Raw genomic sequence first — 21,089 nt, forward strand, 5'->3', positions numbered from 1 at the left:
GACTGGTGTGTTCATTGACAGGTTCTTTATTTAATCTTTACTAATCCGTTCATTAACTCCTGCATCACAACAACAGAAACATAACTGCACAGAGTCGACCGCCGCAAGGACGTCAAAGTGTAGAGTGCCGACGTGGATATGAAAAGGGGGGGGGGGGGGGGGGGTATAGATAACTGGGCGATGGCGGGGATTTGGTCGTGTGTGTGTGGGGGGGAGGGGGGTGTCTAGCCGACCGACGCCAGGATCACGTCAACGGGCGTCTCGTCTGCGCCGCGAACCGTCACCTGCATGGTGACGCCGTCCGACAGCGCCAGACGGGCACGCACCAGCAGGTCGTGACCCCCGCGGAACACACCTGGGGAGGGGGGGGGGGGGGCGGAGGTTAGGAGGGGTCCACAGGTGAAGTCAAGGCAATATCTGTCTTCTACTGGAACATTTAAAGTCCATGTCTACAACACAGTGATCGTCTAGGGCCGAACGATTTGGGGAAATAATCTGATTGCAATTATTTTGAACAATATTGCGATTTTTTTAATTGATCAAGTTCCTTTATGTTCTGTATTATTCACTAAAAAATCAAAAAAACATTCTTTAGTATGACCAACACAACATTGGAAGCAGTCAACATATAAACGGCTCTTTCCTTTGGACCAGACCGATGTGTTGATATAACATCTTTATTTAACTGTTGAATTGGGTCGGCTTAGCTCAGGAGGTAGAGCAGTTGTCTTGTACCTGAAAGGTTGCTAGTTCGCTCCCCAGCTCCTCCTAGCTGAGTGTTGATGTGTCCTTGAGCGAGACACTTAACCCTAACTGCTCCTGACGAGCTGGCTGTCGCCTTGCATGGTTGACTCTGCCGTCAATGTGTGTATTAAACGATGTGAGTCGCTTTGGATAAAATCGCTGCTAAATGCCCTAATTGTAAATTGAAAAATTGCAAAAGAAAAATATATTTTTGATTTGAATTAGATTAATCGTTCAGCCCTATTATCATCCTACACATCCGGTGGCCAATAGATACGGTTGAGGGAGTCAACGCCGTTCAGATGTACTCACCAGCGAGGAAGAGGACGTGGGAGTTCTTGTTCTCGGGGACTTTGTCCGAGCGCTCGCACGGCTGCATACCCAGGAAGCTCACGATGTTCCCGACCGCCTCTACACACGGGAGGAGAGAGAGAGCGAAGGGGTGAGCCTAGCGGCCCAGCCTGGTGAACTCACAGGTCCCGGGGTTACAGGACACATTTAGGAACGTAACAGTACAAAGAAAAGGAGTCATATTTTGATAATTAGTTATCCTTTCAAGGTATTTATCAAGTACAATACCAAACAGTTAATGCTAAATGCTTTCAAAACTCCCCAGAACTGTTCATGGATAACTACAAAATGTATTCTTCGGTTATATTTCGCTGCTCGCCAGATAAGCAAAAACTGTAAGACATCTCTCTGGTCGCATTTGCCATTATTTGGGAAATGTTAAGTTATCGACTTGATTAATAGAACAACAATTATTTATCCACTTTTAAAATACTCCTTAGCTGCAGCCCTAATATCCATCACAAAGATCCCAACAGAATAAACGCAGCTTTAGGAATACCGACTGATGGTCGCTGCAGGCTGGCATCGCAGCATAACGGGGCCACAGAACGTACCGTCCAGAGTGCGGACTGAACGGGGCCACAGAACGTACCGTCCAGAGTGCGGACTGAACGTGGCCACAGAACGTACCATCCAGAGTTCGGACTGAACGGGGCCACAGAACGTACCGTCCAGAGTGCGGACTGAACGGGGCCACAGAACGTACCGTCCAGAGTGCGGACTGAACGGGGCCACAGAACGTACCGTCCAGAGTGCGGACTGAACGGGGCCACAGAACGTACCGTCCAGAGTGCGGACTGAACGTGGCCACAAAACGTACCGTCCAGAGTGCGGACTGAACGTGGCCACAGAACGTACCGTCCAGAGTGCGGACTGAACGTGGCCACAGAACGTACCGTCCAGAGTTCGGACTGAACGGGGCCACAGAACGTACCGTCAAGAGTGCGGACTGAACGGGGCCACAGAACGTACCGTCCAGAGTGCGGACTGAACGTGGCCACAGAACGTACCGTCCAGAGTGCGGACTGAACGTGGCCACAGAACGTACCGTCCAGAGTGCGGACTGAACGTGGCCACAGAACGTACCGTCCAGAGTTCGGACTGAACGGGGCCACAGAACGTACCGTCCAGAGTGCGGACTGAACGGGGCCACAGAACGTACCGTCCAGAGTGCGGACTGAACGGGGCCACAGAACGTACCGTCCAGAGTGCGGACTGAACGTGGCCACAGAACGTACCGTCCAGAGTGCGGACTGAACGTGGCCACAGAACGTACCGTCCAGAGTGCGGACTGAACGTGGCCACAGAACGTACCGTCCAGAGTGCGGACTGAACGGGGCCACAGAACGTACCGTCCAGAGTGCGGACTGAACGGGGCCACAGAACGTACCGTCCAGAGTGCGGACTGAACGTGGCCACAGAACGTACCGTCCAGAGTGCGGACTGAACGTGGCCACAGAACGTACCGTCCAGAGTGCGGACTGAACGTGGCCACAGAACGTACCATCCAGAGTGCGGACTGAACGTGGCCACAGAACGTACCGTCCAGAGTGCGGACTGAACGGGGCCACAGAACGTACCGTCCAGAGTGCGGACTGAACGTGGCCACAAAACGTACTGTCCAGAGTGCGGACTGAACGGGGCCACAGAACGTACCGTCCAGACTGAACGGGGCCACAGAACGTACCGTCCAGACTGAACGGGGCCACAGAACGTACCGTCCAGAGTGCGGACTGAACGGGGCCACAGAACGTACCGTCCAGAGTGCGGACTGAAGCCAGCGCGAACGTCTCCTCCTTCTCAAACTCGTCTCCTACTTCCTCCCAGGCCGCACCGAAGTTAGGCTTCAGAACCTTCTGGATGTGGTCCGCGACCGTCACCTCCAGGTCCTCCAGCTGGGGAGAGGGAGAGAGAGAGGAGGGGGGGGGGGGGGGGAGAGGGAGAGAGAGAGAGAGAGAGAGAGGGGGGGGGGGGGGAGAGAGGGAGAGGGGGAGAGAGAGGGGGGGAGGGGAGAGCCAGGGGGGAGAGAGAGAGAGAGAGAGGGAGGGGGGGAGGGGAGAGCCAGGGGGGAGAGATAGAAAGAGAGAGGGGGGGAGAGGGAGGGGGGGAGGGGGGGAGAGGGAGGGGGGGAGGGGGGGAGAGGGAGAGAGAGAGAGAGAGGGGGGGGGGGAGAGAGGGAGAGAGGGGGGGGGGGGGAGAGAGGGGGGGAGGGGAGAGCCAGGGGGGAGAGAGAGAGAGAGAGAGGGAGGGGGGGAGGGGAGAGCCAGGGGGGAGAGATAGAAAGAGAGGGGGGGAAAGGGAGGGGGGGAGGGGAGAGAGAGGGGGGGGGGGGGGAGAGAGAGAGAGAATTAATTTGCATCCATTTTTTCACAGGGTGAGCTGTCTTTGTAGACGGCTTCACTCCTCCTGCCGTTCAACTTCACAGCTACATCAGAGGAAGACTAAATGCTAAGCCATTACAACTTGTTACAAAAGTAGACCAAGTGGAAGGATGCTGCAGTGAAGCAGACAGCCGATTGGCTGGAGACAGTGAAGGGGGCGTGGGCTTCGTACCACGTATTCATCATCGTAGCCGTCGTCGTCGGGGTCACCGGTGTTGGGGTCGCAGTCTCTCACCAGGTACCTCATGGTGCAGCTGAAGGTACACGACACTGCAGAGAGAGGAGACGTTAGAGATCAGCTGACACACACACACACACACACACACACACACACACACACACACACACACACACACACACACACACACACACACACACACACACACACACACACACACACACACACACACACACACACACACACACACACACACACAGCTCTGTGACTAAACAGCTCAGTGACATTTCATTGTAAAGTCACTGCTCAACATCATGTCTGTTACTATTCCCCTGCTAGATTCAGCCAGGAGTTGAGATTATCGTTCTCAATCCAATAACTAACGGGGCTCATATCTCAGGAACAACAGTGTGTGGATTTACCATGTTTAGCCGTTCATCCAAATAAAATGTATTCATTATCAAAAGTGGTCGGCTTTTTTCGGTACTCTGCTATGACTACATGTCCCACAATCCCCAGAGCAGCTACCCCCTCTGGCCCCCGCCCCCCTCTGGCCCCCGCCCCCCCCCCCCCTGCCCCCCTCTGGCCCCCGCCCCCCCCCCCCCCCTGCCCCCCTCTGGCCCCCTGGCCCCCCGGGGTGCGTACCGGCGGTGGGGTCCTCCTCAGGCAGCCGCACCAGGCTGTAGCAGGAGCCCGGCTGGCTGTAGGGCAGGTTGGCCGCCGGGATGTAGTGCAGCACCTCGTAAGACTCTGAGGGCTCCATCTGCACCACCACCTGGGACACACACACACACCATTACACCACCACCTGGGACACACACACACACCACCACCTGGGACACACACACACACCATTACACCACCACCTGGGACACACACACACACCATTACACCACCACCTGGGACACACACACACACCATTACACCACCACCTGGGACACACACACACACCATTACACCACCACCTGGGACACACACACACACACACACACACACACACACCATTACACCACCACCTGGGACACACACACACACACACACACACCATTACACCACCACCTGGGACACACACACACACCATTACACCACCACCTGGGACACACACACACCATTACACCACCACCTGGGAGACACACACACACACACACACACACACACACACCATTACACCACCACCTGGGAGACACACACACACACACACACACACACACACACACCATTACACCACCACCTGGGACACACACACACACACACACACACACACACACACCATTACACCACCACCTGGGACACACACACACACACACACACACACACACACACACACACACACACCATTACACCACCACCTGGGACACACACACACACACACACACACACACACACCATTACACCACCACCTGGGACACACACACACACACACACACACACACACACACACACACACCATTACACCACCACCTGGGAGACACACACACACACACACACACACCATTACACCACCACCTGGGACACACACACACACACACACCATTACACCACCACCTGGGAGACACACACACACACACACACACACCATTACACCACCACCTGGGACACACACACACACTCCAGTATCGGGGTTACCTTCTGCAGCAGCTGGTCGTTGAGCGTGTTGGTGCAGTCGAACTGGAACACCATGTGCTGGGCGAAGGTGTGCTTGACGCAGCGCACCACGTACTCCGTCTCCGCCTCCGTCAGCTGCACCGCCTCCGACGACTTGAACAGCGGCCCCAGGCCCTGGAACTCCAAGATGGCCGCCAGTTGCTCTGTGCGGTCGGCAGCAGAGATCAACATTAATACCAACCTAAACTATAGTCAACTCATATCAACATTAATACCAACCTAAACTATAGTCAACTCATATCAACATTAATACCAACCTAAACTATAGTCAACTCATATCAACATTAATACCAACCTAAACTATAGTCAACTCATATCAACATTAATACCAACCTAAACTATAGTCAACTCATATCAACATTAATACCAACCTAAACTATAGTCAACTCATATCAACATTAATACCAACCTAAACTAGTCAACTCATATCAACATTAATACCAACCTAAACTATAGTCAACTCATATCAACATTAATACCAACCTAAACTAGTCAACTCATATCAACATTAATACCAACCTAAACTATAGTCAACTCATATCAACATTAATACCAACCTAAACTATAGTCAACTCATATCAACATTAATACCAACCTAAACTAGTCAACTCATATCAACATTAATACCAACCTAAACTATAGTCAACTCATATCAACATTAATACCAACCTAAACTATAGTCAACTCATATCAACATTAATACCAACCTAAACTATAGTCAACTCATATCAACATTAATACCAACCTAAACTATAGTCAACTCATATCAACATTAATACCAACCTAAACTATAGTCAACTCATATCAACATTAATACCAACCTAAACTATAGTCAACTCATATCAACATTAATACCAACCTAAACTAGTCAACTCATATCAACATTAATACCAACCTAAACTATAGTCAACTCATATCAACATTAATACCAACCTAAACTATAGTCAACTCATATCAACATTAATACCAACCTAAACTATAGTCAACTCATATCAACATTAATACCAACCTAAACTATAGTCAACTCATATCAACATTAATACCAACCTAAACTAGTCAACTCATATCAACATTAATACCAACCTAAACTATAGTCAACTCATATCAACATTAATACCAACCTAAACTATAGTCAACTCATATCAACATTAATACCAACCTAAACTATAGTCAACTCATATCAACATTAATACCAACCTAAACTATAGTCAACTCATATCAACATTAATACCAACCTAAACTATAGTCAACTCATATCAACATTAATACCAACCTAAACTATAGTCAACTCATATCAACATTAATACCAACCTAAACTATAGTCAACTCATATCAACATTAATACCAACCTAAACTATAGTCAACTCATATCAACATTAATACCAACCTAAACTATAGTCAACTCATATCAACATTAATACCAACCTAAACTATAGTCAACTCATATCAACATTAATACCAACCTAAACTAGAGTCAACTCATATCAACATTAATACCAACCTAAACTAGAGTCAACTCATATCAACATTAATACCAACCTAAACTATAGTCAACTCATATCAACATTAATACCAACCTAAACTATAGTCAACTCATATCAACATTAATACCAACCTAAACTATAGTCAACTCATATCAACATTAATACCAACCTAAACTAGAGTCAACTCATATCAACATTAATACCAACCTAAACTAGAGTCAACTCATATCAACATTAATACCAACCTAAACTATAGTCAACTCATATCAACATTAATACCAACCTAAACTATAGTCAACTCATATCAACATTAATACCAACCTAAACTAGAGTCAACTCATATCAACATTAATACCAACCTAAACTATAGTCAACTCATATCAACATTAATACCAACCTAAACTATAGTCAACTCATATCAACATTAATACCAACCTAAACTAGTCAACTCATATCAACATTAATACCAACCTAAACTATAGTCAACTCATATCAACATTAATACCAACCTAAACTAGTCAACTCATATCAACATTAATACCAACCTAAACTATAGTCAACTCATATCAACATTAATACCAACCTAAACTATAGTCAACTCATATCAACATTAATACCAACCTAAACTAGTCAACTCATATCAACATTAATACCAACCTAAACTATAGTCAACTCATATCAACATTAATACCAACCTAAACTATAGTCAACTCATATCAACATTAATACCAACCTAAACTAGTCAACTCATATCAACATTAATACCAACCTAAACTATAGTCAACTCATATCAACATTAATACCAACCTAAACTATAGTCAACTCATATCAACATTAATACCAACCTAAACTATAGTCAACTCATATCAACATTAATACCAACCTAAACTATAGTCAACTCATATCAACATTAATACCAACCTAAACTATAGTCAACTCATATCAACATTAATACCAACCTAAACTATAGTCAACTCATATCAACATTAATACCAACCTAAACTAGTCAACTCATATCAACATTAATACCAACCTAAACTATAGTCAACTCATATCAACATTAATACCAACCTAAACTATAGTCAACTCATATCAACATTAATACCAACCTAAACTAGTCAACTCATATCAACATTAATACCAACCTAAACTATAGTCAACTCATATCAACATTAATACCAACCTAAACTATAGTCAACTCATATCAACATTAATACCAACCTAAACTATAGTCAACTCATATCAACATTAATACCAACCTAAACTATAGTCAACTCATATCAACATTAATACCAACCTAAACTATAGTCAACTCATATCAACATTAATACCAACCTAAACTATAGTCAACTCATATCAACATTAATACCAACCTAAACTATAGTCAACTCATATCAACATTAATACCAACCTAAACTATAGTCAACTCATATCAACATTAATACCAACCTAAACTATAGTCAACTCATATCAACATTAATACCAACCTAAACTATAGTCAACTCATATCAACATTAATACCAACCTAAACTAGAGTCAACTCATATCAACATTAATACCAACCTAAACTAGAGTCAACTCATATCAACATTAATACCAACCTAAACTATAGTCAACTCATATCAACATTAATACCAACCTAAACTATAGTCAACTCATATCAACATTAATACCAACCTAAACTATAGTCAACTCATATCAACATTAATACCAACCTAAACTATAGTCAACTCATATCAACATTAATACCAACCTAAACTAGAGTCAACTCATATCAACATTAATACCAACCTAAACTATAGTCAACTCATATCAACATTAATACCAACCTAAACTATAGTCAACTCATATCAACATTAATACCAACCTAAACTAGAGTCAACTCATATCAACATTAATACCAACCTAAACTATAGTCAACTCATATCAACATTAATACCAACCTAAACTATAGTCAACTCATATCAACATTAATACCAACCTAAACTATAGTCAACTCATATCAACATTAATACCAACCTAAACTATAGTCAACTCATATCAACATTAATACCAACCTAAACTATAGTCAACTCATATCAACATTAATACCAACCTAAACTATAGTCAACTCATATCAACATTAATACCAACCTAAACTATAGTCAACTCATATCAACATTAATACCAACCTAAACTATAGTCAACTCATATCAACATTAATACCAACCTAAACTATAGTCAACTCATATCAACATTAATACCAACCTAAACTAGAGTCAACTCATATAACTATAACATAACTTCTTTCTCTCTTACTAAAATAGGCGCAGAGAGGACAACGATATTGCAGAAATTGGAGGAGAGATGTAATAAAAGGGTCGGGACGTAAAGCAGAGTTGAGCGTTAAAGTGTGCGGCGGCGCTAGGAGCGCCAGGCCGGGCGCGGGGGGGCGTGGGGGGCGTGAGGGGCGCGGGGGGGCGTGAGGGGCCCGGGGCCCAGCCCGGCGTGGCGTGAGGGGCCCGGGGCCCAGCCCGGCGTGGCGTGAGGGCCCCGGGGCCCAGCCCGGCGTGGCGTGAGGGCCCCGGGGCCCAGCCCGGCGTGGCGTGAGGGGCCCCGGGGCCCAGCGTGGCGTGAGGGGCCCGGGGCCCAGCCCGGCGTGGCGTGAGGGGCCCGGGGCCCAGCCCGGCGTGGCGTGAGGGGCCCGGGGCCCGGCGTGGCGGTGAGGGGCCCGGGGCCCAGCGTGGCGTGAGGGGCCCGGGGCCCAGCCCGGCGTGGCGTGAGGGGCCCGGGGCCCAGCCCGGCGTGGCGTGAGGGGCCCGGGGCCCAGCCCGGCGTGGCGTGAGGGGCCCGGGGCCCAGCCCGGCGTGGCGGTGAGGGGCCCGGGGTGGCGTGAGGGGCCCAGCCCGGCGTGGCGGTGAGGGGCCCGGGGTGGCGTGAGGGACCCACCCTGGTAGATGTCCTGGCGCGAGGGGGCCATCTTCTCCGGCATCTTGCTGGTGGCTATAGGCGCCATGTCTGGAGGAGGGGGGGAACACGGGGTCAGTGGTAGGGTTGCCGCGGTATACGGTATTACCGGTGTTGCACATCGGTGTTGAGGCCAACACCGATTTTTCTTTTGTGTTTGTTTTTTCAGTAATAAAAAACAAATTCAGTAAAAATGAATAATATAATTATAATTAAGAAAATTAAAATGTGTAGAATAGGCCACAGTTCTGCTCTGTGCGGGAGAGAAGTGACGCACCGAGAATTGGCACGCTAACCATAGCAACGGCGGTAAACGAACCCCGCGAAGCCCAATCCCTACGTGAGCTCCCCGCGCTACGGCCATCCGGAGGCGCACAGAGCTTTCGGCCGTGATATTACGATATATAAAATTTAGTGCTGTCAAGCGATTAAAATATTTAATAGCATTAATGTCATAGTTAACTCACGATTAAGCGATTAGTGACAGTGGTATAATGAGCACATACCACAGCCTGTCGTGATCTATTGCTTAATTATAAGACGCCGAGAATTGGCGCGCTGCCAGCCGCTGTCACCGAGTGTGAGAGGAGTTGACGGAGAAGATGGCGGTTGACCTAGTTTCAAAGTTTATACTTTTTATACCGGTAATACTGGTGTTGACACGAGCGTATTACTCGTGTGAAAATGTCCACACCGCGGCAACCCTAGTCAGTGGGATGGAGGAGGAATCAGATCCTCACTGCTCCCAGATGGGGGGGGGGGAGTTATGGTGGTGGGGTTACCCGACTACTGCTCTGAGATGGGGTTTGGGGTGGTGGTGGTGGTGGTGGTGGTGGGGGGGTGTGTTGGGGTTACCCGACTACTGCTCTGAGATGGGGTTTGGGGTGGTGGTGGTGGTGGTGGGGGGGTGTGTTGGGGTTACCCGACTACTGCTCTGAGATGGGGTTTGGGGTGGTGGTGGTGGTGGGGGGGGGGTGTGTTGGGGTTACCTGACTACTGCTCTGAGATGGGGTTTGGGGTGGTGGTGGTGGGGGGGGGGGGGGTGTTGGGGTTACCTGACTTCTGCTCTGAGATGGGGGTGGTGGCCAGGGGGACGCTCTTCATGTCGAAGGGTCTCTCTGAGGGGTCCAGCGTGTACTGGTGCAGAGACTTCTCCAGCCCGGGGACCGACACGGACAGACCTGCTGAGCACACACACACACACACACACACACACACACACACATTAACCTCACCGGACCTGGAGAACCTAACCCCAGATCTCTCAGCCCTCAGGAGACTCATGCCGCGTTTCCACTGCAGGGTGCGGAACGGATCGGATCGCAAAGGTGCGGTAGGGAGGGGGCGGTATAGCCCAGCTCAGTTCCGAGGTCGCGTTTCCACTGCCGACAGTACCCTTGGTGGTAGGCCGGATGTCGATCGCCGCGGCAGCTACGTAAACATCGTAAACAACGTCTTCCTCCCCAAGAATGCAGACGAACGTCTCCACCTCCTTGTTCGCCCAAGCAAGCGTTTTACGCGACATGTTAATTGTAAAGAATAATACCTCGAGGCTACTGTTTGTTTGTTTTTATCCCCGCGTCACCCGGAAGTGATGATTCTGTCGACCAATCAACGGAGGGGGTGTGTAGCTAGAATTTACCGGGACCCTTTCAGGCGTCTCGTCTCGTTTTCAGTACCCCAACGGAGGAGTCCTGAAAACGAGGCCAAAACGGGTACGGCAAAGTCCGGGTCACGCCCACTTTTGGCGGCGGAAACGCGACCCGATCCGCACCTTTGCGATCCGATCCGTTCCGCACCCTGCAGTGGAAACACGCCCTCATCCTCCTGGCTGTAGTACGGGGGCTCCTAGATTGTTTTGTTCTAAACTCTGCGTCCCCCATGGGGAGATGCTTTGGAACAATCCCCAACCAAAGCTTTTTTAACATCATTTCCATAAGAAGAAAGTCGACCAATTCACCTTTATCCATTCAGATTGGTATCAATACAGTATTCCTCCCTTCGACCTGAACCATACTACTGCTCAATAAAATGGACAAGACTCTACGGTATGCAACGCTTGAAAAGCACCTGTTGAGGGGATTGAAATGAGGGGTGTGTTTGTGTGAGACTGCGTGGAGGTTGCGTGTGCGTGGAGGTTGTGTGTGAGACTGCGTGGAGTTTGTGTGTGAGACTGCGTGGAGGTTATGTGTGCGACTGCGTGGAGGTTGTGTGTGCGACTGCGTGGAGGTTGTGTGTGCGACTGCGTGGAGGTTGTGTGTGCGACTGCGTGGAGGTTGTGTGTGCGACTGCGTGGAGGTTGTGTGTGAGACTGCGTGGAGGTTATGTGTGAGACTGCGTGGAGGTTATGTGTGAGACTGCGTGGAGGTTATGTGTGAGACTGCGTGGAGGTTGTGTGTGCGACTGCGTTGAGGTTGTGTGTGCGACTGCGTGGAGGTTGTGTGTGAGACTGCGTGGAGGTTGTGTGTGCGACTGCGTGGAGGTTGTGTGTGCGACTGCGTGGAGGTTGTGTGTGCAACTGCGTGGAGGTTGTGTGTGCGTGAAGGTTGCGTGTGCGTGTGGCTGTACCGTTGAAGATGTAGGCGGCGTTCAGGGCCTTCTGCTTCTGCTGCAGGACGTTCATGTAGAAGGTGGCTCTGTCACGCACCTCATCGTCACTGTCCATCATACACCTGCACACACACACACACACACACACACAGTCAGAAGAGGGTAGGAACGTTTTGTTTTCAGAGGGAGGATTTGTCAAATTGTTTTTATTGAAGCAGATTCAAATGTCTTGTAGCCTTAGATGCCTTAAAAGTGTTTTTGGATAAAAGGTCTGCTGTGATTGGTCAGTACATGACTGGTCTGTTGTGATTGGTCAGTCAGTGTCTGGTCTGTTGTGATTGGTCAGTCAGTGTCTGGTCTGCTGTGATTGGTCGGTCAGTGTCTGGTCTGCTGTGATTGGTCGGTCAGTGAGGTCTGCTGTGATTGGTCGGTCAGTGACAGGTACCTCTGCATGAGCACCAGGACACTGGGCAGCAGGTCGTCATTCTGGGCTCCAAACTTGGCCAGGGCGCTGACCGCCGCTAGGGGGACAAAGAGGTCAAGATGTAGGCTCTGAAGGAGGTCACGATGTAGGCTCTGAAGGAGAGGTCACGATGTAGGCTCTGAAGGAGAGGTCACGAAGTAGGCTCTGAAGGAGAGGTCACGATGTAGGGTCTGAAGGAGAGGTCACGATGTAGGCTCTGAAGGAGAGGTCACGATGTAGGCTCTGAAGGAGAGGTCACGAAGTAGGCTCTGAAGGAGAGGTCACGATGTAGGCTCTGAAGGAGAGGTCACGATGTAGGCTCTGAAGGAGAGGTCACAATGTAGGCTCTGAAGGAGAGGTCACGAAGTAGGCTCTGAAGGAGAGGTCACGATGTAGGCTCTGAAGGAGAGGTCACGATGTAGGCTCTGAAGGAGAGGTCACGATGTAGGCTCTGAAGGAGAGGTCACGATGTAGGCTCTGAAGGAGAGGTCACGATGTAGGCTCTGAAGGAGAGGTCACGATGTAGGCTCTGAAGGAGAGGTCACGATGTAGGCTCTGAAGGAGAGGTCACGATGTAGGCTCTGAAGGAGAGGTCACGAAGTAGGCTCTGAAGGAGAGGTCACGATGTAGGCTCTGAAGGAGAGGTCACGATGTAGGCTCTGAAGGAGAGGTCACGATGTAGGCTCTGAAGGAGAGGTCACGATGTAGGCTCTGAAGGAGAGGTCACGATGTAGGCTCTGAAGGAGAGGTCACGATGTAGGCTCTGAAGGAGAGGTCACGATGTAGGCTCTGAAGGAGAGGTCACGATGTAGGCTCTGAAGGAGAGCCCCGCGATGGGTTCAGTCACACATCTGGTTATTTTTGGGTTGGCGATAGAGTAGGAAGCCATTTGATGATACTTTTAACCAAAATGTTGATCATACCCTGCTTTTCTCAGCACTAACCACATGCAGTTTTGCAAGACAGGCAGATGTTCACATTCTCACATAATCAAACAGTGTATTAGTTTATACGAGTTGTGCCTAAGTGTGAGTCTAATGGGTGTTTTGTCTATTACACAACATACAACAGTATTCCTCACACTGGTGTATGTTGTGTATTAATGCGTGTACCTGAATGTGTAACTTATGAGTACCGGTGGAGGCTGTGTATCAATGCGTTTGGGTGACATATTAAATAAATGGCACACACATCCTCTCTCCGCCCCCTCTCCCTCCCTCCCTCTCCCTCCCTCCCTCCCCCCCCTCCCTCCCTCTCTCCCTCCCTCCCTCCCCCCCCTCTCTCTCTCTCCCCCCCCCCCCCCCCCCTCTCTCCCTCCCCCCCTCTCCCTCCCTCCCCCCCTCTCTCTACCTGCTCGTACGGCCTCGCTCTCCAGCACCACGCGGTTGAAGATGAAGCGGATGTACTTGGAGGGGGCGGGGGTGCGCGGGCCCTCCTTGCCCAGCAGGTGCAGGATCTTGGTGGCCAGCACCGTGTGCTCGCAGTCCTCGATGAACTCGCACAGGTGGGCCAGCCCCGTCTCCTTGCTCTCCGGGTTCTCCTCGATGATCCCGATGATGCAGTCCACGATCGCACGCTTGTACTCAAAGCCCCCCTGCAGGCCAGGGCGAGAGACATCAGGGACGAGAGAGAGACATCAGGGACGAGAGAGAGAGAGAGACATCAGGGACGAGAGAGAGAGAGAGAGAGAGAGAGAGAGAGAGAGAGAGAGAGAAGACAAAAAGAAAGAAAGAAGAGATTAAACGAGAGACACAGGGGCAACAAAAAAGAGAGAAAGAGCGACAAATAAGGAAAGAAGAAAAGACAGGATGACAGACCGACAGGGAGGGAGAGAGAGTAGGACGGAGAGACATAGATGAAGAGGCTGTGTGGATATCCCAGCGATCAGCACAGAGCCAGAGGTGATCAACACTCGCATCAGAACTGAGGAAAACACCATCTGACCTGGATAATCGATGAGGTCATGCTGATGACATGAGAGTGAGGGGGGGGGGGGGGCCTTACGTCGTCACGGAGCATGTTGGACAGGAAGTTCATCATGACGCTGTGCTTCCTGGGATACTTCTGGCAGAGGGAGCTGATGGCCTGAACCACCACCACCTGAACACACACACACACACACACACACACACACACACACACACACACACACACACACACACACACACACACACACACACACACACACACACACACACACACACACACACACACCAAATGTTAGCTTTTTATAATTATAAATCAAAGTGTATTATCCAACAGCCTCCGTCTGTTCTTCTGCACATCTGACCCAGTTCCATCCGTTACATTCTTATTCTATTCCATATTCCCTCCATCCCTAAATGAATCAGGACCCGCCCCCTGAGAAACATTCCTACTGTGGCAGAACCATCTGTGAATCGATCAGCCGCGACCGACCTTGAACTCGTCGGAGATCTCGGAGACGAAGGAGGAGATCTGCTTCATGAGGCGGTCCACACTGCTCTCGCTCCCCGTCTTCAGCAGCGTGGTGATGGCCAGCGTGGCGATGCTGCGGTTGGAGTCCGTGATCAGGTTCTCCAGGTCCAGGTTGCAGGCGGTCACGGCGGACGGGTGCTTCATCGCCACCTGGTGGACGCACGCGGGACACACAGGCCACAGCTCCTGGTCACACCTCGTTCATTTGAGGAGGACTGCTTCTTTACATTATTTAAATATGGATGACTGTATGGATTAGTGGTATCATTGATTGAACCTCATCCACTGTGTGTGTGTGTGTGTGTGTGTGTGTGTGTGTGTGTGTGTGTGTGTGTGTGTGTGTGTGTGTGCGCTACCTTGTTGAGGGTCCTGACTGCAGCGTATCTTAAAGCTGCTTTGGGTGAACTGCAGAACAGCTGCAGCACTGGAGAGACAAAGAAACACACAGACCACAACAAGCCTTAGGAGAGAGCTCCAGAGGACACGGTACGGCCCACCTGAACCTAGCCCGGTCTCCTATCGGCTGCTCCCGCTGTTCACCAGCAGGACATCAGAACCTCCTTCCATCAGCTTCTCAATGGAGACCACTACGTTCTCTGTCCGGGTTGGCTCTCGGTTCACGTTCCCTGGGGTCTGGACCGATGCCCCGCCCCCTTGGCGTTAACGTCAACGTGCTGTCACGTTGACGTCCCCCCGCCCTGGGGCCGCCCCGTGGCCCCTCAGTGCCTCCAGGGGGCCCAGCAGACCGGGGGGGGACCGTACGGCGGCGTGAGGAGGACGTACCGGAGACGGCGGGCGCCAGCTCCCGGGCGCTGCAGGTGGGCATGTGCACGATGGCCGAGGCGGCCTCGTACACCACCATCTCGTTCTTGTTCCTCAGGCAGCTCTCGATGAAGTCAAACAGAGGGCTGTCGTGGCTGTGCACACACACAGACACGCACACACACACAAAGACACGCACACAAACAGACACGCACACAAAGACACGCGCACACACAAAAAGACACTCACACACAAACAGACACGCATACACAAACAGACACTCACACACACACACAAAGACACGCACACACACAAACAGACACGCACACACACACACAAACAGACACGCACACACACACAGACACGCACACACAAACAGACACGCACACACAAACAAACACGCACACACAAAAAGACACTCACACACAAACAGACACGCACACACAAACAGACACTCACACACAAACAGACACGCACACACAAACAGACAGATTAGAAACTCAGAGCAGCACGGGGCGTTTCAACTGCTTATTGTTTGTTATTTTGAAGTGGATTCATTTTCTTCATAATTTGGTCTACGCATAAAAGTTCCACATCATAAGAGGTATAATACTAATCAATAGATAACGAAGCAGGGAACGCCATCAACTGCTTTCTGAAGCTTTAAACAGATTATGCTTTGGTAAATTCACAGATCATCAAAATGATAAAGGACTCCTCCATTTGCCGACAACAATAAAGCCGTTATTAATCCCCCAATGAAGCGAGGGTCCGAGGCGGAGCCGGACGTACCCCCCCTCCGTCTCCTCCAGCAGCTTGCTGGCGATGCGGATCAGCATGCAGTAGGCGAACGGGGACTTGAGGCCCGACTTGGTGAACTTGTTGAGCATCTTGGAGACGGCCAGCCGGTCGTTCTTCCTGAGGTGGTAGAGCAGCCCCAGGGCGTGGTACTGGAGCGGGGAGGAAGACTCTTTAACTCTTCATCCCAATGCGCTGAACAATGTTGGGGCATCTCCCCCTCGGACATGAACTTAAGTCTGATTGGAGGCGAGTCAAATAAATACTGCCTCGCTTTATTTGTGCTGTGTGCTCTGCGCTGTTAAAACAACAATTATTTTTTGTTAAGCTCTAAAAATATGGACCGAAATTCAGGCTCACGATCTCTAGTGGAATCGGAATCGGGAATTTGAGTCCAATAATAACCTTTAAGCAGACAATATAATACCTAATGTATAGGTACAGCACCTCTAAGTGCCGATCCAGGTCATTAAGGAGCACCTTACTCCAGGATGTCCACTGACACTGGGGAATCCAACCCAGTCCCCATCGCCCCCCCGCCCACAGCTCGGACTGGGAGTCACCCAGTCCCCAGCCCCCCCACAGCTCTGACTGGGAGTCCCCCAGTCCCCCCCCCAGCTCTGACTGGGAGTCTCCCAGTCCCCCCCAGCTCGGACTGGGAGTCTCCCAGTCCCCAGCCCCCCCCAGCTCTGACTGGGAGTCTCCCAGTCCCCAGCCCCCCCCAGCTCTGACTGGGAGTCTCCCAGTCCCCAGCCCCCCCCAGCTCTGACTGGGAGTCTCCCAGTCCCCAGCCCCCCCCAGCTCTGACTGGGAGTCTCACCTGGACCATGATGTTGTCACTGGAGGCGGCCTCCTGGGCCTCGTTCACCCAGCGCTTCACCACGTCGTAGCTCATCTTCACCATGTGCTGCCCACCACAACAACAACAACAACAACACAGGGAGGGTTACCACGGAGACCATCTACACGCCACACTGACCCCTGGAGGGGACGGGTTTGTTCCCTCCCCGGTGAGGAGTCAGATCTTACCAGGGAGGAGACCAGCGCTGAGCTGGACACGCTGGGCACCTTGTCCACGATGGCCTGCTTCATGTAGCGCTCGATGGCCTGCAGCATGGTGGTCTGGGGGGAGAGGGGGGTGAGGGTCAGCTCCGCGCCGCTGTGAGTAGCGGCAAGGTGTGGATCAGGTGGTCATGTCATAGCAGAGAGCTTCATGGCCCCGACGGGAAGGTTTGAAACTCAAAGCTCATGACTACCACCGCAGCTGGCAGACCAATCTAACTGCTCCTCCTATAAAAGACGTGCGTTGAGATTGTTGGGTGCTTTGCCCTGCGGACCCCCGGCCCCGCCCAGAGCCTCTGAGCCCCCCTTACGTCGGTGATCCTGCAGAGGGCGCGGATGGCCGGGCCCCGGTACACGTCCTCCTTGCCGGTCATGTCCTTGGTCAGGCTGTGGAACACAAAGAAGTCATTAGCACGCTCCCTGACCCTGACCCTAACACTAACCAAACCCTGACCCTGACCCCAACGCACTGGAACAATAGCACTGATAACCTCATTTGTAGTTGGATAATATAAACTTTATTGTTCCTGGATGGGACAAGTAAGTGACAAACAACTAATAAACTATGACTTTGAATTAAAAAACATGGGAAGGGGTTTGACCCGCTTCCTGAAAGAGGATAAAGGAGTGATTTAACTCATCCTCACCATACAGCCTACAGCTATACATTATTTACGTTGCCCTATTTCCAGCAACCACATTCATTAAGACAAAATACTGTTTATTAATTTATATTCAATTGATGAACACACAAAACCCCTGGTTGAGCTGTGATCCATAGACAGTGTGTATGACCTGAGCAGCTCACCTGCTCGTCACGATGATGACGTCCTCCGAGATGTTGGCCATCTCCTTTATGGTCAGGTAGCACATCCTTCTCAAAGTTTGCTGAAAACCAAAGCATTTGTCGTCTTATAAAAAAAAATAAAGGCTTAATCCACATAATAATACATATTTCCATCAGCCCCAATCATACATTTCCCTTTTGTAGAATAGCCCATAACTTACGTCATTGGACTGGAATAGTCGGGTCATGGCGAAGAAGGCTTCAGTAGCTTCTGTCGTCCCGAAGTGCTCCCCCTGCACGACGCACACGTTGACATGTGTAAACAACGGAGAGCATGATAGACAAGTGACTTAAGAGTCGTCATAAAATCAGGACGTATCCCTTTACCTGATTAAGGAGGTAGATGATCTTGGTCAAAATGTGAAGGCATCTTCTTGGGTTGATGGGAGTCTCGTTGAAGATACGCGCCTGTCAACAATAAGCATGACGTTTCAATAAATCATGCACCCTTTTAAATGCATCCATACATTGATCGTGTCTGGAGTGTATCCTACCTCCTGTAGGACGGCGCTCTTCTCCAGATGCTGGAAGGGGTTTGACCCGCTTCCTGAAAGAGGACATAATAAACGCTCCGTTTAAAACAATCCACTTGAAAGGTCCATAAAACGACGAATAAGTCCAGCATTTGACACACAGGTAACGTAACAGGTAAGTAACACAGGAACAGGTAACATCAACACAGCGACACGTCTCCTCAGACGGGAGGACCGTCTCGACCTTAAACAGAGAGCGACACCCTAGACAATGTCATTCTCCTAAACCTCTGATGGATTATAATTGCATTTACATGATATCACACGAGTATAGACGCCTCACATCAAAGCACAAGCGACAAATCGTAAGATCAATACAGGTTAGCCGACGAGCTAACAGGGAGCTAGCGCTGCAATGTGGGACTAACTTCACTGTCGGCGGATTTGTTTTTACGCAGCCGTTAATATTCGAGTGAGATCGCAATCTTACCAGATTCCTCGTCTTTTTTGTCAAATTTCTTAATCATTGTTGCAAGATAGTTCTCCGGGATGAGGCCAGCTGACTCTCAAACATAGGAAGCTTCTTCCACGTAGCAGTACGAGTGATCACTTCCGGTCCACGTCGACGGAAGACGCGTCAGAAGGTGATCAGCGGTCAGGAAGTTGCTTCGCTCGGCCAGCAGGGGGTGCTGTTGTTGCTTCGTCGCTCAACCAGCAGGGGGTGCTGTTGTTCCTCCGCTTGGCAAGCAGGGGATGCGGTTGTTGCTTCGCTCGGCCAGCAGGGGGTGCTGTAGTTGCTTCGCTTGGCCAGCAGGTGCTGTTGTTGCTTCGCTCGGCCAGAAGGGGGTGCTGTTGTTGCTTCACTTGGCCAGCAGGGGGTGGTTTTGTTGCTTCATTTGGCCAGCAGGGGGTGCTGTTGTTGCTTTGTCGCTCGGCCAGCAGGGATTGCTGTTGTACCTCCGCTTGGCCAGCAGGGGGTACTGTTGTTGCTTCGCTTGGCCAGCAGGGGGTGATTTTTTTGCTTCGCTTGGCCAGCAGGGGGTGCTGTTGGTCTGAATATATTGAGGAACGCCACCTGTAGAGAATATGTAGCCTTTCATAAGATAAGAATATTTTTGAAAATATTCCCAGGAATGAATAAACTCATTCCCAGTATGATATGAAAGGTTAACAAATTACATAAACACAAATTAACAAACAAATAGAGTTTGAATATTCAACGTTAGAGCTGCCTATTTTAAAGGCCCACTATGCAACTTCGGGCATTTCTTCGCTGTTTTCTTGGTTTTGGCACGCACATTTCCCTACACAGCGCCCCCTACAGCTTCGTAGTAGATATTTTACAACACTGTCGTAACAACTCGTTGACGACCCTTCCCCATGCACTTCTACGCGAGCCATGTGCATTTGTTTTCAAAGAAGCCGGCGAATGCGTGGAGCCATGTCCGAAGTAGATGTTCATAAAGTGTAGGCAAGGTTATACATTTTTTAAATGGTGTATTTGTATTGCAATAAACATAAATCCATCCTTTTTTATAGTTGACGGGGAGAATTTATATCCTAGATTATAATTGTTTTATCTTAGGTTGAACAGAACAATCAGTCTAAGAGTGTTGGCCAACATAATAATCTAAATAAACAAGAACCTGGATTCGGGGATTCAGTCTGTATCTGGGGGACGAGACAGACGAACAGCAAAACACCCATGGAGACAAAGGTGTTTATATGGTTGCAACCAAGCAAGCTAGAAACATACAGGGCACACAACAAAACGGTCGAGAAAACAATTTTTACAGGGCTCACAACAAAATGGTTGAGCAAACACATTTGTACAGAGACTATCAACATCAAGAATACCACGAAGACAAAGTTCACCCAAGGGTACTTTCAATTATAAAAGCAACACGGCCGGGTCGGCGTCTGATTTG

General features: G+C 49.7%; 1 protein-coding gene across 2 annotated transcripts; it reads right to left on the reverse strand.

Moving 5' to 3' along the window:
* Positions 1-10: 10 nt before the first annotated feature.
* Positions 11-19,811, reverse strand: copg2 (COPI coat complex subunit gamma 2). Of its 2 annotated transcripts, none has more exons than XM_060037934.1 (24): positions 19,652-19,811; positions 19,183-19,235; positions 19,016-19,096; positions 18,850-18,921; positions 18,650-18,729; positions 18,153-18,228; positions 17,809-17,901; positions 17,600-17,686; positions 16,774-16,931; positions 16,003-16,136; positions 15,576-15,643; positions 15,181-15,369; positions 14,767-14,862; positions 14,113-14,356; positions 12,745-12,820; positions 12,318-12,421; positions 10,805-10,930; positions 9,732-9,800; positions 5,281-5,462; positions 4,300-4,429; positions 3,649-3,746; positions 2,852-2,990; positions 1,057-1,155; positions 11-355 (listed from the first exon to the last, which is right to left on the reverse strand). In XM_060037934.1, exons 1-24 carry the CDS (start codon positions 19,686-19,688, stop codon positions 225-227), a joined length of 2,622 nt encoding a protein of 873 aa, XP_059893917.1. In that variant the 5' UTR covers positions 19,689-19,811; the 3' UTR covers positions 11-224. The 2 variants fall into 2 exon arrangements, with proteins under 2 accessions (XP_059893917.1, XP_059893916.1); XM_060037933.1 differs by having other exon boundaries at positions 10,805-10,933.
* Between the last annotated feature and the right edge of the window lie 1,278 nt (positions 19,812-21,089).

Source organism: Gadus macrocephalus, chromosome 19 (genome assembly GCF_031168955.1).
Source record: "Gadus macrocephalus chromosome 19, ASM3116895v1".
Taxonomy (NCBI): Eukaryota; Metazoa; Chordata; class Actinopteri; order Gadiformes; family Gadidae; genus Gadus; species Gadus macrocephalus.

Coding starts and splice junctions, on each gene's coding strand:
- copg2 (XM_060037933.1), bottom strand. CDS start 19,688: ATGATTAAGAAATTTGACAAAAAAGACGAGGAATCTG. Junction 12,422..12,744: donor GTCCTGGTGCTCATGCAGAG/GTACCTGTCACT, acceptor GTGTGTGTGCAG/GTGTATGATGGACAGTGACG. Junction 5,463..9,731: donor GCGCCAGGACATCTACCAGG/GTGGGTCCCTCA, acceptor CCGACCGCACAG/AGCAACTGGCGGCCATCTTG.